The 18053-nt window shown below is 43.4% G+C and overlaps 1 protein-coding gene across 1 annotated transcript in view; it reads right to left on the bottom strand.

Moving 5' to 3' along the window:
- Nucleotides 1-971: 971 nt before the first annotated feature.
- Nucleotides 972-18053, bottom strand: part of cUnh2orf42 (chromosome Un C2orf42 homolog) — a gene marked incomplete at both ends in the record, with an annotated part of 40498 nt that continues 23416 nt past the window's right edge. The window contains 8 exons of the mRNA XM_083792964.1: nt 972-1249; nt 3364-3523; nt 6410-6510; nt 8822-8929; nt 12281-12391; nt 13234-13431; nt 15959-16093; nt 16216-16426. Of these exons, the coding sequence (XP_083649090.1) occupies nt 972-1249; nt 3364-3523; nt 6410-6510; nt 8822-8929; nt 12281-12391; nt 13234-13431; nt 15959-16093; nt 16216-16426 (1302 nt within the window). The remainder of the gene's footprint in view (nt 1250-3363; nt 3524-6409; nt 6511-8821; nt 8930-12280; nt 12392-13233; nt 13432-15958; nt 16094-16215; nt 16427-18053) is intronic.

Here is an 18053-nt window from a genome sequence, read left to right as displayed (position 1 = left end):
ATGGGTTAATGGGCTAGACTAGAGCAGGGGCTCTCAACCCGTGGGTCGCGACCCCTCAGGGGGTCGCCAAATTATTTTGGGGGGGGTCCCCAAAAAAATAAAATATTTTTTTTTGTGCAACTGAATGGCTGGAAAATGGAAATGAAGAGTTTACATATAGTACACATAACACATAGTACATGCGTGAACTTTCCTCAATGTTTATATCTGGTTTCAGTATTCATTTATGATATACTGGGCTGTATTTTGCGTGTCTTATTAAAGTACCAGGTATTTTTCCTATAACTTGAGTAAACTAAAGACCTGGAGGCGTGATCAATGCCATTTGGCTATTCTGAGTGGCCAAAGAGCATTGATGACGCCTCCATAAACGTGTATAACGTTGGGCAAAAAATATATATTGAAAAAAAAATATATAAAAATAAAAATTAAATTTAAAAAATGTATATAAACTGGCAGTCAGAGCCTTTTAGCGCCCCCCTAGTGGCGATGGAAGAGTTTTAAGAAAAGCCTATGAGGAAAATGCATTGAGATTAATTTCCTGGGCCACTCCAAGGACTGTCTAAAGAGGACGGGACGCGGAGACCGTAAGGGCGCCGCCATGTTGCTCACATGGTGCTCCATGGAAGGAAAGAAACATGCGCAATGGGCTTTATGCAGCCAACACTTCCTCCTTCAGCTCAGGTTCAGCTTCCTTGGTCTCAACTGCGCATGTTTCTTTCCTTCCATGGAGCACCATGTGAGCAACATGGCGGCGCCCTTACGGTCTTCGCTTCTTGTCCTCTTTAGACAGTCCTTGGGCCACTCGTCCTTCTGAAAGGGGGAGGGACTGCGACGCTCTATTGGGGGTGGGGAGGGGGGGGGCGTGGCGGGGCGGAGCGGGAGGGGCCATGAGACAATGGCCAAAGCGGTCCCCGTCGGGCCCCAAAACGTTGAGAACCCCTGGACGACTAAAGAACCCCCGGCACGACTTAGAGCACAATCTGCAGAACTTCTACAGGCTGTGAGACGGAGACCTGCACCGGGGGGGTCTTTGTTGTGTCGCTGCTCGCTGCTCCTCCGTTCCTCCTCCGGTTCGATGCCGAGGCGCCGCCGGCGCCGCCGTGCTCCACCGGACCGCCGCCGCCGCTCTGCTCGTGGCCGAACTCAAAGCGGATCCGCAGCTCTCCGAGCCGCGAGCGCGGCAGCACGTCCGGGATCCACTCGATCACAAAGGGAGTGGCTTCCTTCTGCTCCGCGGTTCCTCCTCCTCCGGTGGCCAACGTTCCTGGTTCACAGAGATCAATGGATAACAGCGTTGTTGTTTTTTTTTTAAACCCATTCTGACCTGAGATCAGATTCATACGAGGTTTCCACTGGACACACGCTGGTCTGATTAACCCATTCTGACCTGAGATCAGATTCAATTAAAAATGTCAGTCGTTCTTCGATTTTTCAAAAATAGCAGACCTACAAGCTCGTAGCGCGCCACTCGGTGGCGCGATATGAGCTTGTAGATCTGCTATTTTTAAATAGCTAAAGCACGACATGATGCCGACACCAAAATGGGTTCCCGTTCAGAATGGGTTAACTTGTTTGTTGCCATTATAGAATCATTTACAAGCAATTTCATTTCGTATTACAGAATATTTCCTTTTCTCTCAGTTCATTTTTTTTCAAGTGTACAAGTGAAATAAATGACATTTACAAAATAAAGAAAGAAAACAAAACAAAAAAACAAAAAATAATAGTAATATATTGTATAGTATTGTTTGCCTTGAGAAGTTGAGAGTGCCTTGGGGATATTAATTACATAATTACTTTTCACTGTGATATGGGTTTTTATTTAAAATTTAGAGTATCTATATTTTTTGTTTTTGTGTATCTGGTCAGCGTCATTTGTAGATTCTGCTTCGTTGTTGTTGTTGTTGTTGTTGTTGTTTTTGTCGACAAAAAGAAAAAGGCGGAAAATGTTCGTCGACCACCTTTTATCAATGACGAATACCAAATGGAAACTAAATTAAAACTAAGCTAAGACTAAATGTATTGACAATTTCGTCAACAGATTAAAAACTAGACAAAAATGTTAGGAAGGGGACTAGTGGACAAGAGATCCAGTATAAGACATTTTAACCCATTCTGACCGGGCACCCATTTTGGTGTCAGCATCATGTTATGCTTTAGCTATTGAAAAATAGCAGATCTACAAGCTCATATCGCGCCACCGAGTGGCGCGCTACGAGCTTGTAGGTCTGCTATTTTTGAAAAATCGAAGACACTTTTAGAATCTGATCTCAGGTCAGAATGGGTTAAGCCCATCACAGACCGTCTGCGACCGCCGCGCGTCTAAACAGCCGCCTCCGTTATTTTCAATGAACCTATCGCACACTGGCAGCGGCGTCCGACGCGCGCTGACGCCTCGCCTGGCGGCGCCGATAGAACCAGTTCTATTTTCCAGGCGGCGCCGCGTTGCGCCGCGTCTGACGGAGCCGGTGTGTGTTGGGCTTTACACTTAGTTGCATGCTGAAAATAGCAGATCTACAAGCTCACAACGCGGCACAGCGTCCCTTCCTAACATTTGAGTCGTCTAGTTTTTATTTGTTGACGAAATTGTCAGTATATTCACTTCAGTCTTAGTTTTAGTCATCGTAGCTTATAGTTTTCAATTCGTTTCCATTTAGTTTTCCTCAGTGGAAAAAGGTAGTCGACGGACATTTTTTCGCCTTAAAGGACCACTTCACCACTTTTCAACCAATCTTCATATAATAATAGGTCCTCACTAATAATCATGATAAAATGGCACGATTATTTTCTACTCAGTCTGTGTCTCATAGGAGGGCTGTGGGCAGTTTAGAAACCGTCTTCCAGTGACATCATCATTAGGCAGATTGTTTTTTAAACAAGATTTTTTTTACAAAAAATGTTTAGATTTTTATTATCGTGAGAACGATGGCTTCCATTTTCGCATTGCAACTTTTCAGGACTAGAAAGCCTGCAGTTTCTATTAGCTTGTATTCCCCATCGATGATGTCACTGGAAGACGGTTTCTGAACTGCCCACAGCCCTCCTATGAGACACAGACTATTTCAAGATTATTAGTGAGGACCTATTATATAAAGAAGGGTTGAAAAGTGGTGAAGTCGTCCTTTAATAGTTTTAGTCGACGAAATCAACACTGCCCCCCTGACAAGAACCCAAAGCCCGGTACTGGGCAGTATTCACTCACCCACTTTGAGGAAGGTGAACCCACAGCCCGGTGCTGGACAGTATTCACTCACCCATTTTGAGGAAGGTGAACCCACAGCCCCGTACTGGACAGTACACACTCACCCACTTTGAGGAAGGTGAACCCACAGCCCGGTGCTGGACAGTACAGTCACTCACCCACTTTGAGGAAGGTTCGCAGCTCCACGGGTCTGATGGCCAGAGGTCGGTCCGTTCTGGAGCCCTCCGGTGGGGGGTCAGGGGGACACTCTGGACGGTGGAACGGGGAATAGGAGCCGTCCACGTTCTTCACAAAACTCTGGCTCAGTTCCAGAGGCATCTGCAGTACACCACCAACGTGTTTTAAAGCATCATGTTATGCTTTAGCTATTGAAAAAAGTAGCAGATCTACAAGCTCGTAGCGCGGCACCGAGTGCCGCGCTACGAGCTTGTAATAATAAACTTTATTTATATAAATGTAGCTCAAAGTGTTTTACAGAGCAGAAAAGATAATAAAAACAAAAGAAAAACAAAACAGCATTAAAACAGGCATGCAGTTTAAAACAATAGGACAATAGCGCAGTGTCAAATCAGGAGAAGGCAGTGGTACAAAGATAAGAACAGATAAAGCAGGGCAACGACATTAAAAAACAAGCAGTAATACAATACAGTGAGGACATGAATAATAATAAATTAATAAAATGACTTAAAAGCAATGTTGTAGAAGTGGGTCTTGAGCTGAGCTTTAAAAATGTCTACAGAGGCTGCCTGACGAATGTACAGTGGGAGCTTGTAGGTCTGCTATTTTTGAAAAATCGTGAAAATGCGGCGCAAATCTTTGAATATATATATTCTTTCAGAGCTTTTAACGCTTTTAACTCAAATCTTTGCCTCTGGAAGGGGGGGTCGGCCTGGAACAACATAATGGGCGTCGGCAGCCAATTAGGCTATAGTTTTTTGAGAACGATCCTTATAGAAACATGGGGTTTTTCAGAAAACTCAGGATTTAGCCCATTCTGACCTGAGATCAGATTCTTACGAGGTTTCCACTGGACACACACTGGTCTGATGAATCCATTCTGACCTGAGATCAGATTCTAAAAATGTCAGTCGTTCTTCGATTTTTTTCAAAAATAGCAGACCTACAAGCTCGTAGCGCGCCACTCGGTGGCGCGCTATGAGCTTGTAGATCTGCTATTTTTCAATAGCTAAAGCATAACATGATGCTGACACCAAAATGGGTGCCCGTTCAGAATGGGTTAGAAAACATTTGTGGAATCTTTTCTCAGGTCTGAGACCTATATAGGAGACCTATACAAGTTCGTAGCGAGGCACTCGGTGCCGCGCTAGAATTGTAATCAATGGCTCTGAAATTTGCCAGGTTCCACATACTAAATTCTTGGGTGTCATTATAGACGAACATTTAAAATTGGAAACAACATATTGATGCTGTATGTACTGTATATGAAGTCTGTGAAGATGCTTTGGTATGTTGAGAAAAATCTGCCCTTTTGTTCTTCCTTCATGTCATTTAAAACTCTATTATAGCTTAATTTTCCCTCATATCAATTACTGTAATATTGTCTGGGCTGCTACATATTCAACACATCTCACTAAACTACTGATCATTCAAAAAAGATTTCTGAGAATGATTTCACATTCAAATCGGTATGAGCCGCTCTTTATTAAATATTCACTATTACCCATTGACGAAGTAAACGTTTTTTAGACCTGTTTATTTATGTTTAAATTAAAAAAAAAATGCATACAAGACATTCCGCCTTCTTTTCACAATTTCTTCCGTGTTACTTCTGACATTCACTCCTACCCCACAAGGCAAAGAGATCATTTTGAATTACCGTACTCTATTGTCGCACGTCCAAACATCAATCTCTCATCACATTTAGAGGCTCTCATCTATGGAACTCCCTAGATGCTTCACTTAATCCATTCTGAACGGGAACCCATTTTGGTGTCAGCATCATGTTATGCTTTAGCTATTGAAAAATAGCAGATCTACAAGCTCATAGCGCGCCACCGAGTGGCGCGCTACGAGCTTGTAGGTCTGCTATTTTTGAAAAATCGAAGAACGACTGACATTTTTAGAATCTGATCTCAGGTCAGAATGAGTTCATCAGACCAGTGTGTGTCCAGTGGAAACCTCGTATGAATCTGATCTCAGGTCAGAATGGGTTAAATCCTCATTATCCTTGCCAATATTAAAAAAACAACTAAAGAAATATCTTATTTCTTCCTTTCTGTAGATTACATATTTTGATGCCTTATATTTTCTTTTGTGTTTTTTTGTTGTTGTATTGTTTATTTCCGTTTATTTTCCGTCTGTGTTTTTATTTCTTTACTGCACAGCTGCCCCCCCCCTTTGCCAACTTAGTAGACTTATGTACTGTTCTTTATGAACTTTTAATCTGTTTAAACCAATGACCTCTTCCATACAGGAAAGGATTCCAAATAAGCCAGCTGGCTTCTTCCCTTCCTTGCATTGTATTTTTGTTCTTTGATATGTTATTGTCTATTTGTTGTACTACATGCTAAATAAATAAACCTAAACCTAAACATCGAGTGGCAAAGCAACAGGCAAAGTGAGTTTAACATTGTTTAATGCAATCAGATAGGACTTTTCTGTTTAGATGTAAATGGGCTGTCGAGGCCAGAAAGTAGTTTTTTTGCCACTCAGTAGGCGTTCCTGCATAACTTCCGGGTTTGATGATGATGTCACGCATATACCCTCTATTGACTTCATGCATGTGCATAGTTGCACAGTGGCGTGCACAGACATTTAGAGGGGCAGGTGCTCAAGTGGAAAAAAAGGGCACCTTGAGCAGCGCATTTTGGGGCGGGAACCCATTGTGGTGCTTTAGCTATTGAAAAATAGCAGATCTACAAGCTCATAGCGCGCCACTCGGTGGCGCGCTATGAGCTTGTAGATCTGCTATTTTTTAATTATTATTATCGAAGAACCTCTGACATAGAAACATAGCTTTTAGATTGTGGGGGGCCTAAATAATATAGTAGAAGCGTTTTTTTATCAAGATTTGATCAATGTCACCATGGTCCACACACCACACATTAAGGAAAAAAATAAAACATTTTTTTAGGGCACATTGCCAAAAGGGCAGGTGGGGCACTAGGGGGTGCTCTAGCACCCCCTAGTGTCTATCTGTGCACGCCACTGTAGTTGCATATGCCCTCTCGTGGCCCAACTGACCTGTGGGGTGTCCAGGATGCGTTTGACCTGCATCAGGTTGGTGATGTTCCAGGTGTATTTGGAGAACGAGCCCAGAGGTAGAGAGTCATTCCTTACGAATGCTGACATGAGCAGAGAGAGAGAGAGAGAGAGAGAGAGAACACAGACAAATAATACTTATTATTAGCCAACAATACATTGCATTTAAAGCTGCTATAGGTAATAATATGTCAACATTTTAATGACTTTTTTGTGTAAGTCTGTAGATAGATAGATTGTACATATATAATAATACATATACACAAATAGGATAGTTAACTCATGGATGCATCGTTCTCCAACGTAACTGCCATGCCTTCTCTATACATTTTCCAAAAACAAAAACTTCATTACTGAACAACCAATTTAACATAAAACACTCAAGACATCCAAAACAGATCTGGGTTCTTCTTATCCTGAACTTTTTCAAATAAAACATTTCTTAAATCATGTAACTCTTGGTCTCAGAGTTACCGACTTTTTTAAGGGGCAATTTAGAACCCCCTAAAACAGTGGTTCTTGAGGGGGTTCCAGGTTAGCCTGGTTAATAAACCAGACCGAATCAGCCGTTGGCAAAACATTTTTTGCCTGCCGGCGGATTACGGTCTGGAGAGGCTCAATTGTACGGCCAATCGGGACACGGTATGCAATATGGGCGGGCTTTGGTACAGTGACTTTCAATGCTTGAGACCTTTGACTGACAGTAGCTCTGACCAATTGCGTCAAAGAGAAAATGTTTCAACCCGCCCCCCCTGGAAATGAAATCCAAGCTGAGCCTCCCCAGACTAATATCCCGCGGTCCGTGCGATATTAGTCTGGTTTATTAACCAGGCTAGTTCCAGGTGGTCCCCAGACAGCTAAATGATGGAGAGTTGGTAAACAAATGGACCCTTATAGATATTCTTTTATTATTTAAGTGAACAAATCCATAATTGCGGAGTCCAGATCTGCATTATTTAATTTACAAGAAGTCTACACAATTAAGAGAATGTAGGATAATTTTACACAATTATTGTGAGCAGATTTGACTGAGAGGCCTCCAGCTTTTTCACCGAGGGGTGGGTCTCGAACCTCTGGACCCGGTGTGTACTGAAGCCAACGGGCCTCATGTGGTACCGGCCCGGTACCCGTTACAATAATTACATTTCGGTTCTCTCTATCGGTTCCCACAGACACGCTGTCACACGCCATTTATTTATTTTCTTATTCATTTCCCTTTAGTAGACGCGCAGGGAACAGAGCGGATCTACAAGCGTTGCATCAGCGATGCGTTGTGGGCTTGTGGCTTGTGGCTTTTTGCTTCCTATATGATGAATTCCTGTTCTGTTCTTTAGCTACATAGAAGTGTCTATTTGTATGTCTCTAAATGTTTTGATGAATTGAACAATGTGGACCCTGTTGTAAACAAGTGTAATGCTTAATTGGGTCGTCCACTCACAGTTAACAGTCTTTGTATTGAGTTTGTGCTTAAAATGTACTGTAAATTCTACAAACTGTTAATAAATATTTCAATCAATCAATTTCAATGTGGACCCTGTTGTAAACAAGTGTAATGCTTAATTGGGTCGTCCACTCACAGTTGACAGTCTTTGTATTGAGTTTGTGCTTAAAATGTACTGTAAATTCTACAAACTGTTAATAAATATTTCAATCAATCAATCTATCTCTCTGCATGGAGTTAGTTGTGGAGGAGTCTAGACAGACAGAGACGCGCGCCGTGCCTTTATGACACTGAAACATATTAATTTTCAATCTTGCGTCTTCACTGCATACTGTACGTCGTGTGCAGGACGCTGGCTGCGTCGACATGAGACCAGTGTTGTTTTTGGCAGCAAAGTTCTATTTTAGTTTTAGTCATAGTCTTTGGACTGAAACTTAATTTAGATTTAGTCACATTTTAGTCACCTGGAATGTCTTAGTGTTTAGTCTAGTTTTAGTCGACTAAAAATCATAAGATTTTAGTCGACTAAATCTACAGTTGATTTAGTCGACTAAAATGTATTTTGGCGGGCCTTGATGCCGTCGTAATGAGTGTTTTTTTACACTTGCTGAAAATAGCCGATCTACAAGCTCACAACGCGTCGCGGTTGTGAGCTTGTAGATCGGCTATTTTCAGCATGCAACCAAAGTGTAAAATGACTCATACTGGATCTCTTGTCCACTAGTCCCTTCCTAGCATTTTAGTCTAGTTTTTATTTGTCGACGAAATTGTCAGTATATTTAGTCTCGGTTTTAGTCATCATAGCTTAATTTTCATTTAGTTTCCATTCGTTTTTGTCAGTGGAAAAAGGTAGTCGACGAACATTTTTCGTCTTAGTTTTAGTCGACAAAAACAACACTGCATGAGACGAGAGAGAGGAGGAGGAGAGAGAAAGCGTCTCTTGTCTGTCTCACCGGTGGTCGTGTTGGGCAGGCGTCTCTTCCTGGAGCCCAGGGACAGACGGTGCTGCAGGGCGTTGAAGAACTCCTGGGGGACGTGGTACACCAACGCCTCCGGCTTCCCTGGAGCAGCAAAAACATGGTAAATGGTGCATTTATACAGCGCCTTTATATCCAAGGGGCTTTACATAGATTGTGCATTACATTCACCCATTCACACACACATTCATTCATACACCGATTGCGGCGGAAGCCATGCAAGGTACCAACCAGCACATCGGGAGGAATTTGGGGTTCAGTGTCTTGCTCAAGGACACTTCGACATGTAGACAGGAGGAGGAGCCGGGTTTCGAACCGCCGACCCACGGATCATTGGACGACCTGCTCTACCTCCTGAGCCACAGTCGCCCCGTTGAAGCGTTATTCATAGTCTGATTTATCGGTGGTGAGGTGACCATGGGTAACAATGGGTAACACATTATTACACAGTGTGGCTTCCCCCCCAGTATATACCTTCACATTCAGTAGATCCTGTGATCTACAGTATATACCTTCACATTCAGTAGATCCTGTGATCTACAGTAGGCTACCTTCACATTCAGTAGATCCTGTGATCTACAGTAGACTACCTTCACATTCAGTAGATCCTGTGATCTACAGTAGACTACCTTCACATTCAGTAGATCCTGTGATCTACAGTAGACTACCTTCACATTCAGTAGATCCTGTGATCTACAGTAGACTACCTTCACATTCAGTAGATCCTGTGATCTACAGTAGACTACCTTCACATTCAGTAGATCCTGTGATCTACAGTAGACTACCTTCACATTCAGTAGATCCTGTGATCTACAGTAGACTACCTTCACATTCAGTAGATCCTGTGATCTACAATAGGCTACCTTCACATTCAGTAGATCCTGTGATCTTCTGTGGCCAGATGTAATTTCCTGGGGTCTATTATTCTCAAGGGTGCGCTATAGAGCATTGGTTCTCAAATGTTTCACCCTGTGACCAAAAAGATTAATTTGATGGGCTTTACTTTCGTCCATGCTGTATATAGGATGATTTTGTGTGACAGTACAGTACAGTACAGTACAGTACAGTACAGTACAGTACAGTACAGTACAGTACAGTACAGTACAGTACAGTACAGTACAGTACAGTACAGTACAGTACAGTACAGTACAGGAGGGACCCCCCGGAGACCCCCACACGGTAACTCATTCTCATGAGTTACCGTGTACCGAAATTAGTCATTTCTCGACCCGATGTCTACCTGGGACCCAAATAGCAGATCTACAAGCTCAGACTTGTAGATCGGCTATTTCCACTACTATACTTCTCAAACATTTGTTTTCCAAGTTAAGGGAATTTCTTTGATTTCTCATTGGTTTCTTCATGAAATTTCTGGGGGAAAAAAAATCATGATTAGCTTTTTTGGGAATGTTTATATATTTTTTTAAATAACATTAATTAAAAACTAAATGTAGGAAACAAACATACATCATACCGTATGATCTGCCAACGGATATACTTACTTAGGCTATTGTTCACAATTGCATCGAGAGAGAGAGAGAGAGAGAGAGAGAGAGAGTGGCTTCGTACACACAAAAACAACTGTGCTGAGCTATATAGAAGCGTCTATTTGTACGTCTCTAAATGTTTTGATGAATTGAACATGGTGGACCCTGTTGTAAACAAGTGTAATGCTTAACCCATTCTGACCGGGCACCCATTTTGGTGTTGGCATCATGTTATGCTTTAGCTATTGAAAAATAGCAGATCTACAAGCTCATATCGCGCCACCGAGTGGCGCGATACGAGCTTGTAGGTCTGCTATTTTTTGAAAAATCAAAGAACGACTGACATTTTTAGAATCTGATCTCAGGTCAGAATGGGTTAATCAGACCAGTGTGTGTCCAGTGGAGAACTCGTATGAATCTGATCTCAGGTCAGAATGGGTTAATTGGGTCGTCCACTCACAGTCAACAGTCAGTTTGTATTGAGTTTGTGCTTGAAATGTACTGTAAATTCTGCAAACTGTTAATACATATGTGACCAAATTTGACTGGGAGACTGCCATTGGATTTTTTTTAATTTTTGTTTTTTCATGTCATATGAAAGCAGGGAATCATAGCTTCAAATTGACATGTTGGTTGTTCAGTTTGACCCACCAGTTTTGGAGATATAGTAATGTCTTGCAGAAAACAGCGAGTTGAGAAAACAAGCTTGAAAGGTTCACTTCTGTGGTCTCTAACATTACAATAGCTACATGTTTAAGCATTTTTTTCATATTTACATGTCAATTTCAGCTTTGACACTTATTTCAGACTTGCTCTAGTATGTGAAGAGTCTGCCTGTGCAATTAACTCATCTTGAAAAAAGAAAATAATAATAAAAGTTTTTCTGAAAAGCTGAAATGTGCGCGATGGCAGTCTCTCAGTCAAATCTGGTCACATATTTCAATCAATCAATCAATCAAAGCTCTGCCTGTGTTTCATGGCCGCCCCAATGCTCCAATGGAAGTCACATGGTTTGACCCCCTCCCCCCCCCCCCATCACACACAACCGTTTGGTCCAAACCACGAGACTTCCATTGGAAAAGCATTGAAACACGGACAACACAGAGCATGTCTGTCTGATATGTGTGTACGAAGCCAGAGAGAGAGAGAGAGAGTGAAAGATCTACATATTAACCCATTTTGGGGGCGGGAACCCCTTTTGGTGTTAGCATTATGTTATGCTTTAGCTATTGAAAAATCACACCTGTGTGAACCGAGTGGTGCAACTCCCCTCTCTCCCCCCCTCCTCTCTCTCTCTCTCTCTCTCTCTCTCTCTGCTCCGTCAGATTAGCTTTATTATGGATATCAATCCGCGTCGCTGAGAACTATTGTTTCATTATTATTTTGGCTCGGCCTTTCCTTCTTTAGCGAACCTAGACCGGGTTGCACAACAGCGGTCCCGTCCACCTCCCATTATACAGGCAAACTAAAAGCTGAATAACTCCTAATCTAAGGAGCTCTCCGTGGTTTGGTCAATTAGCGCGATGTTCGGAGGTCTTTGCTGATTATCCGGTGGTCTAGACGGAAACATTGGTGCTTTCTAGAGCAAGGATGGCTATATTTTAGCTCGCTAGCATTGACGCTATTTATTTAGCACAAGATGTGATCTGTTTCTGTGCTGCATGCGCAGCCTCTCCAATTTCACGCATGCGCACACCACTCGTGCTCACACAGGTACACAGGTAAACAGGTACACAGGTACACGGACATTGCTGGATGTAGGAGTGGTTGCACCACTCAAAAATAGCAGACCTATACAAGCTCATGGCGCGCTACGAGCTTGTAGGTCTGCTATTTTTTTTAAATCGAAGAACGACTGACATAGAAACATAGCTTTCTCATAAAACTGTCAGGATGTATAGAAGACATTTTATAGAATCTGATCTCAGGTCAGAATGGGTTAACTTACCATCAAACTGGTAGTTCATGGTGTGGTGGATTCTCTCCGTCACGCTGGCCAGCCATTGGAGGAAACCCATGGACACGCTGTGTTCCTCTACTGGCTGACCGCTGCCCCCTGCTGGAACACACACAGAAGACGTAGGTCGCCACCAGTTGTTGTTTTCGTCGACTAAAACTAAGATGAAAAATGTTCGTCGACTATACCTTTTTTCCACTGACTAAAACTAAATAAAAACGAATCTATGATGACTAAAACTAAATATACTGACAATTTCGTCAACAAATAAAAACTAGACTAAAATGTTAGGAAGGGAATAGTGGACAAGAGATCCAGTTTTATGCTGGGTTGCATGCTGAAAATAGCAGATATACAATCTCACAACGCGTCGCAGCGACGCGTTGTGAGATTGTATATCTGCTATTTTCAGCATGCAACCAAAGTGTCAAATATTTCATTACAACGACATCAAGGCCTGTCAAAACACATTTTTGTCGACTAAATCAACTGAAGATTTAGTTGACTAAAATCGTATGACATTTAGTCGAGTAAAACTAGACTAAACACTAGAACATTCCAGGTGACTAAAATGTGACTAAAACTAAGTGAAAACTATTCAAGAGACTAAAACTAAAATAGAAATTTGCTGCCAAAAACAACACTGGTCGCCCCAATGCCCTATAGACCCCTGGGAGATGGAGTCTGTCCCCGTTAAAATTGCCTGCTAATTAGTGGACAATATTAAAATGAAAATGCAATTTAGAAAATACAAATGAAATAGGAAGAAATGCTTTTTAACCTTCAGATAATGAACGCATTAATAATCATGCAAAAGAGGTGAAGTGGCCCATTAAGGTCATGGTTAGGTTTAGGCATTGCCTTTGTGGAGGTAAAGGTCGGGTTCTAAAGGCGCCACACCAAAGATGGAGTCCCCTTGAGGCGGGGGGGGGGGAAGACATTACCTGGACTCTTCATCACCAAGGGGTGAGGATGAGGAGGAGGCGCTCTCCTCTGAACGGCCTTCCTCGGACCGGGGGGTGACGTGACCTCTGACCCAAAGCCGACATGAGGAAGTGACATCACCTCCGACCCCAAGCCGACAGGAAGTGATGTCACTTCCGCCGCTACGCCGACAGGAAGCAGCACCGCCGAGGAGGAGGCTGGAGGTATAGAACGACAGAAGAAGAAGAAGATGCACACACGAAGAAGAAAGAAAGAAAGAAAGAAAGAAGAAAATGTGGGAGGGAGAAAAAAAAAGAAGTTAACCCATTCTGAACGGGAATCCATTTTGGTGTTGGCATCATGTTATGCTTTAGCTATTGAAAAATAGCAGATCTACAAGCTCATATCGCGCCACCGAGTGGCGCGCTACGAGCTTGTAGGTCTGCTATTTTTGAAAAAATCGAAGAACGACTGACATTTTTAGAATCTGATCTCAGGTCAGAATGGGTTCATCAGACCAGTGTGTGTCCAGTGGAAACCTCGTATGAATCTGATCTCAGGTCAGAATGGGTTAAACAACAAAATGTAGGCAACACACACAACAAATGTTCACGAGTGAGGGGAGGACGGATAGATAGATACAGTAGAATACTTTATTGGCAGTTTAAGAAAATTACAGAAATTGACATCATTTTTTTAAAACGCCAAATGGACTTAGACACAAAAAAGCCTTCGCTTGTTTCCATTGTGGTCCACTTTGAAACATGAAACTATACACATACATACTGTACAGACAAAAACAACCATGGAACGTATAATAAATAATCCTTATATATAAGGCTGGGAGCTATATACATAGGACAAGAGGTACCCTGAGAGAATATTCCTGAGCATGGGAGATGGGCTATCCAGGGTCGGAAGCTAACTATGACCAGTGAGTGTGAAGATGGAGCCATGATTTCAGGTCTTTCCTAAATATTGCAGTAGAATTGAGGGATTTCAGGGCTGGAGGGAGTGCATTCCACAGAGTAGTGTGTCCTGAAACTGGGGGGGAACTAGATCATAAGGACTTCCTCTGGTTGAGTACCTGTGAGCATCCCTCACTCTGGGCAGGTAGCCCAGCAGGTACTCTGGAACAGAGGCACCTAGGATCTTGAAGACCAGACACAATGAGAGCTGAGATACTCTCTCCTTCACCCTTTAGCCATCCCAGGCTACTAAAGTGGGCAGAGGTAAGATGAGACCTGGGGTTCAATTTTAGCAGTAACCTCACAAGCTTGTTTTGGGAGGTCTGCAGCCTTGTTTTCAAAAGCTTGGAGATACCTCTGTACCATGAAGTACACGCATAGTCAAAGTGGCACTGGATGAGGGCACCGGCCAAGGTCCTCATAGCAACACCTAATTCCAACCAGTTCCTTTCCCCTCCACCAGGGGGGCGTGGAAGGAACACGTAATTCCAACCAGTTCCTTTCCCCTCCACCAGGGGGAGTTTCCCTGGACGGAACGTAGCGCGTGGGAGGAACACGTAATTCCAACCAGTTCCTTACCCCTCCTTCAGGCGCCCCGGCTGGCCAGGGGGAGGCGGCCAATTACATATTAAACCGGGGATCCTTGAAATGAAAAAAAAAGGCTTGTAACCACGGCTACAGTCAGTGGCGTGCACAGATAGACACTAGGGGGTGCTAGAGCACCACCTGATAGTGGATGGTTGTACCAGTGACAGAGTGGTGTGATAGTAGATGGTTGTACCAGTGACAGAGTGGTGTGATAGTTGATGGTTGTACTGTACCAGTGACAGAGTGGTGTGATAGTGGATGGTTGTAACCAGTGACAGAGTGGTGTGATAGTGGATGGTTGTACCAGTGACAGAGTGGTGTGATAGTGGATGGTTGTACCAGTGACAGAGTGGTGTGATTAGTGGATGGTTGTACCAGTGACAGAGAGGTGTGATAGTGGATGGTGTTACCAGTGACAGAGTGGTGTGATAGTGGATGGTGTTACCAGTGACAGAGTGGTGTGATAGTGGATGGTGTTACCAGTGACAGAGTGGTGTGATAGTGGATGGTTGTACCAGTGACAGAGTGGTGTGATAGTGGATGGTTGTACCAGTGACAGAGTGGTGTGATAGTGGATGGTGTTACCAGTGACAGAGTGGTGTGATTAGTGGATGGTTGTACCAGTGACAGAGTGGTGTGATAGTGGATGGTTGTACCAGTGACAGAGTGGTGTGATTAGTGGATGGTTGTACCAGTGACAGAGTGGTGTGATTAGTGGATGGTTGTACCAGTGACAGAGTGGTGTGATAGTGGATGGTTGTACCAGTGACAGAGTGGTGTGATTAGTGGATGGTTGTACCAGTGACAGAGTGGTGTGATAGTGGATGGTGTTACCAGTGACAGAGTGGTGTGATAGTGGATGGTGTTACCAGTGACAGAGTGGTGTGATAGTAGATGGTTGTACCAGTGACAGAGTGGTGTGATAGTAGATGGTTGTACCAGTGACAGAGTGGTGTGATAGTAGATGGTTGTACCAGTGACAGAGTGGTGTGATAGTGGATGGTGTTACCAGTGACAGAGTGGTGTGATAGTGGATGGTGTTACCAGTGACAGAGTGGTGTGATAGTAGATGGTGTTACCAGTGACAGAGTGGTGTGATAGTAGATGGTGTTACCAGTGACAGAGTGGTGTGATAGTGGATGGTTGTACCAGTGACAGAGTGGTGTGATAGTGGATGGTTGTACTGTACCAGTGACAGAGGGCTCCATGCAGTATCTCTTTGAGTGGTGCTGAAGGTCGTCTGATAGTCCAGAGAGATGGTGCTGGATCTTGTCAGGAGCCGAGAGGAGTCTGGACCCACTGGACCCACTGCCTTGATGAACATCTGTAGACACATGAAGACTTGCTTTTGTTTTTGCTTTAAATGTAAGTCGCTCTGGATCAAGAGCGTCTGCTAAATGCCTAAATTGTAAATTGTCTATATTTGTCCCAGTGTCCCATTTGTACCGTTGAAGTTGTAGTTTATCAGACCGGAACAGTCGAAGACCAGCTTGTCTTCGCTGGCGAAGGCACACACGCACGCATAGAAGTGGAGGCAAGGCTCTGGAGCAAGGCTCGCGCCGCCGGGAGTAGGATTAGAACCAGCAGCACGTCGCCTGGACATGGCAGGCTGACCGGTCCCATCATCTAGAGAAGGTTTGCCTCTTCTGGTGTCGACCTTCCGGAGTGGAAAACAACAAATATATATATATATATGAGACAGAAAAGGGACTCCTGTGAGAAGCCGGCGAGTGACGACGACAACACAGCCGCCATGACTACTACGCCGGCTCCGGCCCGTTCGGGTCCTGTGACTATGGCCCAAATAGCTGCATTGCTAGACCAACACAGAGAAGCACTCGCGGGGGACATTAAATCAGCGTTTACCACCCTGGAGAAGAAAATAGACAGTATGAAAGCCACTGTGGTCAACCAAGGTCAGAGCATAAGGAGTCTCGAGAAAAGGGACTCCTGCACATCCAAAAAGACCCGTAGGAGGTGCAAGTCTAGTTAGCAGGCATAGACATTAAAAAAACCTTCCAAGGAAGGGACTGCACACTCCAGGGAACTAGCACGACGCGTTTCGCCGTGAGCTTCGTCAGGTGCTATACAGAGGTGTGAATGTGTCAAGCATCTATATAGGGACAGTCATTATACAAAACCACCCCCCCCCCCCCGGGTGTGGCATCAATGATTCAATAAATATTCATATATGGGAGGGGCAGACTAGACACATGAACAAACAGTTTGTTCATGACTCTTTTTGATATTACAGAGACACTGAGACAGTCATGGTGGCAAGACTAAAGGTGGTCGCACACTGACTGGACGCGTCTTTTTGGGGAAAAACAACAGAAAAAATCCGAAAATGCGTCCAGTGTGCTGACAGGGACCTTTACTGTTCAGGAGAGGAGAAAACATTAAAAAAATAATTAAACCCATTTAGACCCGAGTTAAAAACATTCACTTTGAAAGAATATATATTCAAAGATTTGCGGCACATCTTTACGATAAAAAAATAAATAGCAGACCTACAAGCTCGTAGCGCGCCACTCGGTGGCGCGCTAGGAGCTTGTAGGTCTGCTATTTTTCAATAGCTAAATTATAACATAATGTTTAAAACACCAAAAGGGGTTCCCGCCCCAAAATGGGTTAAAAGCACAGGCAGACTCTACACATGATAGAGCATGTCAGAAATAAATGTCAGAGCTGAAATTGAAATAAATGCTTAACCCACTTCACTTCACGCCATTGCCATTAACTTTCGCTGATATCTACGTTTATAAACGTAGCTAGGCTATCGGTATACCTACTGTTATATATAACTACGCGTGTGTTCGTAGACGACCGTATATACTCCATATATCAAAGCAGCGACCGTTTATTGACCTTTTTTTTAACGACGGCGTCTGCGCGCACATCAGACGCGCCACGGAGTGCCAGAGCCACACCCACGCCGCTGAGCAGCTGACCAATGGAGAGAAGGGATCCGTGTTTTTGGTTTTTTTGTTTTAGTCATAGTCTCTTGAATGGGTTTATTTTAGTTTTAGTCATAGTCTCTGGAATGGGTTTATTTTAGTTTCAGTCATAGTCTCTTGAATGGGTTTATTTTAGTTTTAGTCAGAGTCTCTTGAATGGGTTTATTTTAGTTTTAGTCATAGTCTCTTGAATGGGTTTATTTTAGTTTTAGTCAGAGTCTCTTGAATGGGTTTATTTTAGTTTCAGTCAGAGTCTCTTGAATGGGTTTATTTTAGTTTTAGTCAGAGTCTCTTGAATGGGTTTATTTTAGTTTCAGTCATAGTCTC

Source organism: Protomyctophum parallelum, assembly GCF_964188405.1.
Source record: "Protomyctophum parallelum genome assembly, chromosome: 21".
In the NCBI taxonomy this organism is placed as follows: domain Eukaryota; kingdom Metazoa; phylum Chordata; class Actinopteri; order Myctophiformes; family Myctophidae; genus Protomyctophum; species Protomyctophum parallelum.
Note: the sequence above shows the minus strand (reverse complement) of the source record. Positions and strands in the feature narration are given on the sequence as shown.